The following is an 8,978-nucleotide window of genomic DNA, read 5'->3' on the forward strand; positions in this document are numbered from 1 at the left end:
CTATTCCAGATGGTGATGAAAAGGAAAGGATCATCAGAAAGTCAGGAGAGTTTATGGGACTCTGGAAGCAGAGTTTAAAACAAATTTGGTGCTTCTGACATAATTTATGATTCGAGGAATCAAAGAATTGGACAGCTTTCTTCCGTTAATATACTAATACACAGCAACTCTGTCATGAATCCAAGTTTCACTTTATGAACTGACTTCTCAATTATATCACTGTTTGAGATACACCTGCAAGTAGGCAGGAAATAAATCCTTAGGAAACAAAACCTTCAAACTTCAGTTTGTGTCACCAGTTTATTACAGTTCATAACTCTTATAAAAACAAATTCATTACTCATGTACAACTCCACGGCTCAACAAACATTGTGTTGACTCAACAGTTAAAAGATTTCCACATGGAGAGAGGTCATCAGCATCTTGCAGTAAGGAGAACAGATTCACTACAAAAGCAGCCATTCTATCAGAAGGTAAACCCCTAATTCTGCAAGCCAAATTTGAATAACGAATTTAATCTTAAAAGGTGTCCACTTCTTGCATTTCGAACCTCCGTTAGATTCTTAGTTGTTGTTTTTCTCCTGACATTCTAATATCATAATAGAAAGCTTTATTTATACCTGATGTTCAAAGCTGCGCATCAGTTAATCGTAATTTTTCTCAAGTTGGTGATACTCTAAAATTCGTCAAACACTGACTGGCCCGACAGCTTAAGCGTAGGACTCTACAGAATGTTTTTTTTTTATCCATAGCACAGTGCTAATATCAGGCACTATAGGTCTGTTGTGTTACTGAATGATGAGAGGCCTGAATGCCCAGTCGTGATATATAGATGCTGCATATTATTCAATGAACAAACATTAAAAAAATAAAACAACTGATGTGCATCCGACATACACAGATTACATATCTACATGGTCTGTAACATCCAGAGTCTGACAGTACATGGTTGGAGAATGAGGTCAGGATTATATCACAATGGTCTTCCAGTCAGTCCAGTCCATGGACTGGACTGGACTTCCAGTCAGTCCAGTCCATTAAACAACTCTAAAAATAATTGTTGGACATTAACTGGAGTTTAAAAAAAGAAAGAAATAATAAAAGATTCATAAGACTGAAGGAGAAGAACACTGATGGGGTAGTGATCCAGTGGGTTCCCACCAAATGATTTTTCTCTCTTGGGTGACAGTGACCTATGATGGGAAAGTCATGGAATGAGGGGATTTTTTTTCTTCCATGTGTTCTGAGGGTGGGGCAGAGGAGAAGCACGTCTTCTGTTGCAGGTTATGCTTCACCGAGTACCTGACAATGATGGAAAAAAAATAATAACTCAGTTAAAACTGGCAACAACATGATAAAACTCACGAGTCACGCATCGGTAAATACACTACCTTGCAAAATGATCTATACACATTGAATTTTTTTCTTATATTGTATTTTAGGTGACTTTGTAAGACCAGTTTTCAGTAGTAAATAACTGTAAAGTGAAATCAAATTGCTGGCCTGTCGTACTTTAAATAGCTAAATGCAATTCAATCCTGTTACTTTTGGAAGTTTTCCAACTAATAAGCAGAGTTCTGTCACTTTTTCCTGTAAATGTCTGATATATCAGCAAACATTTGAGGAAAAAATATTCTAACTTTACAATGTCAATGTCTGAGATTTAATAGAATTTTTTTTTACTTTAATCACGGGAAATTTTTTTTCTCACAAATGTACAACTTTGACAGAATATTCAAGTCTTTTCTGTAAATTTACTCATCAGCAGCCATCCCCCTCATATACAATGACCCTAATAATTCATCATACACTGTTCAATCCATAAAAAAATGGAAAGGCGGTTGAACAACTGCAAACCTGCCAAGACATTTTGGTTTATATAAACTTAGGGAGGAGGCCATTAGTTAAAGAAGCAGCAAAGAGGCCCACTGTGACTCTAAAGGAGCTGCAGAGATTCACAGCTCAGGTGGAATTATTGACAAGTGAATTTTTACGTCACGCTCTGCACAAATCTGGTCAGATCTTCCAAAGAAAGTCTTGTGTTCTGTCTGCCACAAGCCCAGGCACAGCAAATATGCGGAAAAATGTGCTCTGGTCACATGAGTTCAATACTGAACATTTTGGCCAACATGTAAAACAATAAGGCTAGTCAACAGGAACGCACCGACCTCCCACGGTGGTGTGAACCCGGGCCAGAGGTAGAGCTTTGATATTAAACACACAGCCCAGATTCTAATGGAGTGGATCAGATCACAGCCCACTGAGACTGGTTCCACAGGTCCAGTGAAAGCTCATGTTCAAACAATTCCCTTCGCATTTCTAAGTGAGATGAAGCCATTTTGAAAGAAAAGAAGAACGTCGGTCTCTAGATGTGTAAAAGAGACTGACATTTTTTATTGAAGGGGGACAAAGTTGTCCAAGGTGTTGCTTCAAGGGGACAAAACAAAACAAAAACAAAAAAACGATGTCAAATCATTCAGATTTTCACTTTTAAACCCTTTTTGATAATTATTCATCATCCTCCTACTTTCTGTGGAGTTGTAGAAATCGCAATAAAACATGGAAGCTGGTGATGGTTTCTGCAAGGCGTCGTACTTCTTGCCAAAGTCATTATTGCAACTTACCTTTCTGGCAAACTCGGGGAGGATGAAGGATGCTTTGTGAATATCCGGGTTGTAATATTTAAGGTTCATACTTTCCATTTCGTCTTTAGTGAGAGCTTTCACTGGTTCCCGGAAGTTTGTCTCCTGAAAGTCAGGTCGAAACGTGTTGAGAAATAGTTTAACCACAAGCCATCTACAAAAAAAATTTAAAAAATCAGGAAGTCGGGACAAACGGGAACGGAGAGGCCTGCTTACAGGATTTTTACTGCAGAGCATAAATCCAATTTGGCCGCTTGGATAAGTTGGGATTGTGCTGTAGGCGTAGTCCACCACGGGGAAAAGCGTCTTGCAGAAGGTTTGCATCTCCTTTATCAGCTGCAAATGGAGCCATTGACACTCTCCTGTAGATATCAAAGGCAATGTGATCAGTTAAAAAGCTCCCTTCATAACCTTGGCCTTTCAGTCTGCCATCGTCTGACTGCAGGCCAAGTAGAAATCAGAAATAAGTAAACCTATAAAAAAAGAAACAGAGGCAGCTCCATGAAAAAGAGCTCGTACTCCAGTTTTCTTTGTTCTTTAATTCCCCAATGTGCTTCGGTGTATTTTATTAAGACTGCATGTTACCGACTAACAAAAAGCAGCTTCTAACTGAGAAGTGAATGGAGAACAATACATTGTTTTGAAATCATTTTATAAATCTCTAAATTATTTGGGTAGGTCTTCAGTAGTCAGTATAGAGAAAAAACAAAGCAAAATCCATAAAAAAAAACATTTTCTAATAACTCCTGACTCAACCCAACCTTCCAATCCCAATTATGTGCTAGTTTATCTGGTGTATTATACATTTCCTGAAAATGTCTCGAATTTTTTAAAAATACTGAAAATTACAAGGTGTATGAATATTTCTGAAAGTGTCAGGAGTTATAAAAATTTGCTTCACTCCTTATTTTAAACTTACCCTGGGAGCAAAGAATGCCGCCGCTTCTCAAAGCTGCTTTCATTAGCTGATAGTAGGACTCCTTGAACAGACTCTCTGCAGGTCCTGTGACACAAAAACACCAAAATTGAAATTAGACTAGAATCTAGAAAGTAGAAGAAGAAAAAAAAATGAAGAAAAGAAGGAAAATCAGCACTCACCAACTGGATCCGAGGAGTCGGTTATAATGATGTCAAAGGCATCCTGGTTTTTCTTCATGAATTCGAAGCCATCGCCTACATGGAGGGTGATCTTGGGACTGAAAAACCCTTTAGCCATTCCTGGGAGGTACTTTTTTGATACCTCTATGACATCCTACACAGGGGAGAAGGTCAGCTTTCATGAGAGGATTTCTCAGAGTTTGTTAACTCTTGGATGATTGTAACTCTTCTTCTTCTTCTTCTTTTGTTCCCGTCAACTTCTCCCTTTAGGCGTCGCCACAGCGAGGCGTCCGTCTCCATCTAAACCCCATCTTATACAACTTTTTCTCTCACACCAACTGCCTTCATGTCCTCCATTCATAAATCACTTTTGCTTGATTGTAATAGAGATGCTAAAATATTTCCTAATAATAAAGGACTTTCTTTTTGACAAATGTTTTGTTGACATGTTTTCCCACCTGAACAGCAGATCTTTGGCAGGCCATCTTGGCAACTTGCTTGACTAATAATTCATCAAATCTCATACTTTCACATAGTTGCTGACATAATTATACATTTGTCCACTCTCTTAACTAGTTATATTTTTCCACCCCCCTTTCATTTTACCGTTATGATCTACTTAAATGTTGGTGCTTTGCAGTTTGTGATAAGAACATGACAAAAACGTGAAAAGGTTCAACAGTCAGTCATGCTCGTTGAAGTCAGTGCTGTTGGTCCCAACCTCATCTATCTCGCAGAGAACTGCGGACTCCACCAGCGGGTGCTTCACCACTTCCCTCAACACTCCACCGTCTCCGCCGCCGATGATCAGCACCTACAGACGCAGAAGGAAACTGCTGGAAAATCCTGTACGAATGCTGAGTTCATGTTCCCTGGATTGCACAACAGCAGCTTAGTAGGAGGTACCTTTTTGGGGCCCGGGTGGCTGCACAGGGGAAGGTTGGCAATCATTTCTTGATAGGCGAACTCATCCCTCTCCGTGCACTGGATCACCCCGTCCAGAACCAACACATTTCCATAGGTTTTACTGGAAAAAGGGAAGAACAGCAATAAGGCAAAGGGGGCTTTATTACCTGTAACGTACAACCAAGTAAAGTCCCATTTGAAAGCTGGCTGCGTAATAGTAGACTGCATGTTTAATCATTCATATGTATACATTTGTGGGAAAACTCAAAACATATATTGACGGCTAAGTGGATCGAGCTATGGGCTTTCTCAATCAGTGCTGGTTGACTGGAGCTAACAGCTATTAGCCACAGATGGAAGAGCTAAAGCACTCACCTCTTGAAAACCATAACATCTTGAAATTTGGACTCTTTGTGGTAGAGAACCTCCTCCACCTGCAGGCTCATCGCCTGCCCGGGCCACATCGCGCAGGACTCTGTGAACCACCCGTCCTTAATGCGGTCCATGACAGCTTCCCACAGCCACAGGTAGGAACACTAACGCGAGTCGAAGAGCAGCAACGTGAGCAATTTACGACTACAAAGCCGTTTCCCGACATCTAAACGTGCTGCTTTGGATTTCGACCAATGAGATAGCATTGACGTATCATATGGAATTGTGAGAACCAATAGTGAAAGCCGGGTAGTGTGTAGTTTGTTTGACGAGGCACCGTGGTCGCCGCCTTGTCTGCTATATGGAGCCCCACGTTAGTGACGGGACTTCCGACCGCATTCTGTGATCCGATTAATTTGGCTAGGCTCAGCAAGGAGAACCAGTTCTTTTATATTGAATATATATAAACAGATTATATTCAGTTAGTATGCGTGTATAGACTATTTTAAAAACTTCTAGTGTAAAAAAAAAAAAAGATATACCAAACACTGTGTTTAATATGCGCTGTAAAATTATGTAGTGTTCCACTGCTGAAATGTCCATTTCAGTCATTGTTAATTTTTGTAAGGGCATTGTAACATTTATAGCCAATATATGTGTCTTTAGTTGGACATATACAAGAACAAATAATGTAACACAAGGTTTAAAATCCAAATCCAAAACAATAAAAATAATTCAGACCACACAATCCATTAAAAAACTAATTCCCAGACATATCAGAGGAATGCTTTATCCAATAATTTTTATTCAATAATTATTATTTTTTTCCTATTACCCAATTTGTTTAGGGTAATGGAGGTTCAGAGGTTACATCCAGCCAGCAACAAGCTACAGGCGGAATCGACCCTCATCAGAATTCCTGTCCAACACGTCATTTTAAAAATCCCTATTTGAATTGCTTTTTGAGTCAGCCGTTTCAGACTTTCAGATATGACCCATTTGTGAAGCGAATGATATGGTTTATCTTATTGTTACACCTCTCTTCTGTGGACACGGCTATCAAGATAATTAAATAAGATTCTCAATGTGCTCAGCCACAGTCAACATCTCACACAGAAATTTGAGCTTAGATTAGCAAGATAAACTAAGAGATAAAACACATATATCACTGAAAATACCTTTTCCTGATCTCCAGTTTAGTTGAACCCAGAACTGGTCAGCAACTTATAGAAACACAGAATGTAATTTCTGAATCACCCAGTAAACCCTGCAGTCTGAAGCTCAATTTCTGGCTTCTTTATCAAAGGTTCCAACTTTTGCCTGGGGGAAAAAAGTCTAAATCAACGTTTAATTAGATGGATGCTATACATATGAAAAAAAATTAAAAATCTATGAAGTATTACAATCTAATTTCTTTTAAAACTTAACTTCTGGTAAGAATTTGCCATCTTAAAAGTGCAATGTGAGGATACTGAGGTCTAAACATTTAAACAACTATGTCAAAAAATATTTTTAAATAAAATAATTCCAATCATAAAAATCATTTTTAGGCATTGAAAATGTGACATCTTTAATATGCCCCCCTCACTTCCACAGGAATAAGCCATTCATATTTCACATCCTGGCTTTTGAAGTCTTAAATGACCGATCAACATTCAATTTCACACACACAACCTCAAAACAGACTGTTTTCTTTTAAAGCCAACTTTAATACAGAGTTGTGTGCTTCCACATATTTACAGGGCAGTATCAGAGGTGGAGGAAAAACACTTTCAAAAATGGATCAGTTCTGAACAACTGGGCTTCTCTTGCGATAAGGAAAAAAAAACAAAAAACAAAAAAAAGAAGGGAAAATGCACGTAATCCAGGTGATTTAAAACAGTGAGGAAACATGTAGAGTCTATCTCTTGGGCCAGTTATGCCGGAACCCCCTGTAGGTATTAAACAGAATATTTAGCATGGAATATATCTGAAAATTCAGAAACAAAGAAACTTTACTGTTCTCAATGTTCACCTTTCTGATTTGCCCTTCATGTACGACATGCTTCTGTTTCCTGTAGATAAGTTGTTTTTTTGTCCTTGAGGAAATTTCTGCTGGATAAAAAGAGTTAAATATATTAGGGATCATGAAGAAAATATTTTTTTTTGTAAAATTGGCTTTTGTGTGGCTAAGCAAACCACAAACGCACCTTTTTCCTAAAATCCTGGGCTTGTCGATTTGGATCAAACTGCGTGCTGTCCTTGGCTTTGGAGCCTGTAAAGGAGAGCAGGAAACTGTCTCTGTTCACACTGAGCATCACTGGAATTTGGATTAAAATTAGGATGTGGCACTTTCAAAAGGATAAAAAGACATGATCAAATAAGCCTACCATCAAAAACTTTAAGATCTGACTGAGCGTAGTCAAAGGGTTTGAAGGTTTCTTCAGGAGGAGGTTCGGTCTTCTGGGATTTCTCTGCTGATTTCATCAGCTTCTTACTCGGTTTGGGAGTCGTCTCTCCAACCTCGCTGCCCCCCCTCGCTTTTTTCCTTCCACCATCTTTTGAATTCTGAAAAAAAAAAAAAAAAAAAACATTGGTCAGAAACAAATTAAAGTAAAAGAACTTGGTTTGTTTTCCAAAAAAACATCAACGTTATCTACGTTAACAATCGCTTGAGTCAAATGATAAATATTGCGAGTATGGCACTTCGTTGGACATGTAAAACGATATTTTTCTAATTTTCAATTATCACTTTGCCAGATGATTTTTTTTTAATAAACAAGGGATTATGAAAAAAAAAAATCCAAAGATGTTTTTTCCATGTTCACAAACAGAACAAAGTACAGTTTGGATATTTCTGAAACGTTTAAAGAATCTGTAATCAATATAGAATTAATTCAGGCCATGTTTTGGCAACCTAAGCAAAGGATGATCAAATATATTTGAGATTCATACAAAAAAAAAAAAAAACTCAAAAAGGATGTTTGGGTCATCAAATGGCAAACAAAGGGCTAACATCACATGAATGGCAAATCTTCCTCTTCCTCTTCTATTAATCCATATAAAACAAAAAATATAAAACAAAACCCCCAAAAATGAATAGATTTTAACAAATTTATTTTCATATTTGAAAAGCTATCTTTATGTAGTTGTCATAATATAGTTGTATGTGAACTGGATATGCGTTTACATCTAGATGACTGCTTCATGCTTTTTAATTCTGTTTGAATGCAGAACAAATAATGGTGATGTAATCTGTCAGTGTTAATGCAATGCTACTCAGAAAAAAGTAAAATCTCTTTTGAAATAAAATCCTAATTAGACAAAGAAAAAAAAAAATCTTTGCTGCCAAAGGGCCATCTGAAAGTGACAATTTGCTAACATCACAGCCAATATTTCTCTGCAGTTGGCAGGTGGATGGCTGCTACTTTTTGCAGAGTTCCTGCCAATATCTCTGACTATGATCCATGCCACCAGACAGCGCTAACAAGCCGCCATGGAGGGACACTTTCTCTTTCTCTCTCTCTCTCTCTCTCATCATTGCAGACAGAATAACTTTGGCACTCATCCCTCCTGCATGCTTTTCCTCCTGGAGGAGAGAAACAGTAAAGCTGGCAGGAAGACATGCGGAAATCAAAGGGCGTGACCTCCTTTTATTCGAGCTCACCTTTTATACGAAGTGAAGAGCGCAGATAAAACGGAACATGAAGGAAAGCTTGTTTATGAGTAACTCAGCGGGTATCATGTAATACCCTCAGAGAGAGAGCGATCTAACAGCAGGGCGGCTTCAGAGGAGAAAGAAGCTCCCGTTTCTCCTCAGTAGGGAAGAAACGCATGATGAGAAAAAAAATAAATAAAAAATGTCTTCGGCACTGCAAATCCCACACACTGTGCGCTTACTCTTCCCCAGGCAAAGGGGAAGAGTGACAGACACACAAATATAAATAAAAAAAAAAAAAACTATGAAAATATAAAATCGCA

The 8,978-nt window shown here is 38.3% G+C and overlaps 2 protein-coding genes across 3 annotated transcripts in view; both read right to left on the reverse strand.

The window, feature by feature from the left end:
• Positions 1 to 281: 281 nt before the first annotated feature.
• srm (spermidine synthase) lies at positions 282 to 5,335 on the reverse strand. The gene is made up of 8 exons (XM_008413428.2): positions 5,022 to 5,335; positions 4,647 to 4,767; positions 4,462 to 4,554; positions 3,741 to 3,894; positions 3,562 to 3,645; positions 2,859 to 3,004; positions 2,625 to 2,747; positions 282 to 1,302 (listed from the first exon to the last, which is right to left on the reverse strand). The coding sequence occupies exons 1-8, from the start codon at positions 5,150 to 5,152 to the stop codon at positions 1,285 to 1,287; spliced, it is 870 nt and encodes a 289-aa protein (XP_008411650.1). The 5' UTR covers positions 5,153 to 5,335; the 3' UTR covers positions 282 to 1,284.
• A 1,371-nt stretch (positions 5,336 to 6,706) lies between these two features.
• exosc10 (exosome component 10) overlaps positions 6,707 to 8,978 on the reverse strand; it is a 9,986-nt gene continuing 7,714 nt past the window's right edge. Inside the window, exons 22-25 of one of the 2 annotated variants that reach the window (XM_008413429.1) lie at positions 7,388 to 7,565; positions 7,208 to 7,272; positions 7,033 to 7,112; positions 6,707 to 6,949 (exon numbers count right to left, since the gene is read on the reverse strand). In XM_008413429.1, the coding sequence (XP_008411651.1) occupies positions 6,919 to 6,949; positions 7,033 to 7,112; positions 7,208 to 7,272; positions 7,388 to 7,565 (354 nt within the window). In that variant the 3' untranslated portion in view covers positions 6,707 to 6,918. The remainder of the gene's footprint in view (positions 6,950 to 7,032; positions 7,113 to 7,207; positions 7,273 to 7,387; positions 7,566 to 8,978) is intronic. The other variant, XM_008413430.2, reaches the window with a different exon arrangement.

This window comes from Poecilia reticulata, linkage group LG7 (assembly GCF_000633615.1).
Source record: "Poecilia reticulata strain Guanapo linkage group LG7, Guppy_female_1.0+MT, whole genome shotgun sequence".
Classification (NCBI taxonomy): domain Eukaryota; kingdom Metazoa; phylum Chordata; class Actinopteri; order Cyprinodontiformes; family Poeciliidae; genus Poecilia; species Poecilia reticulata.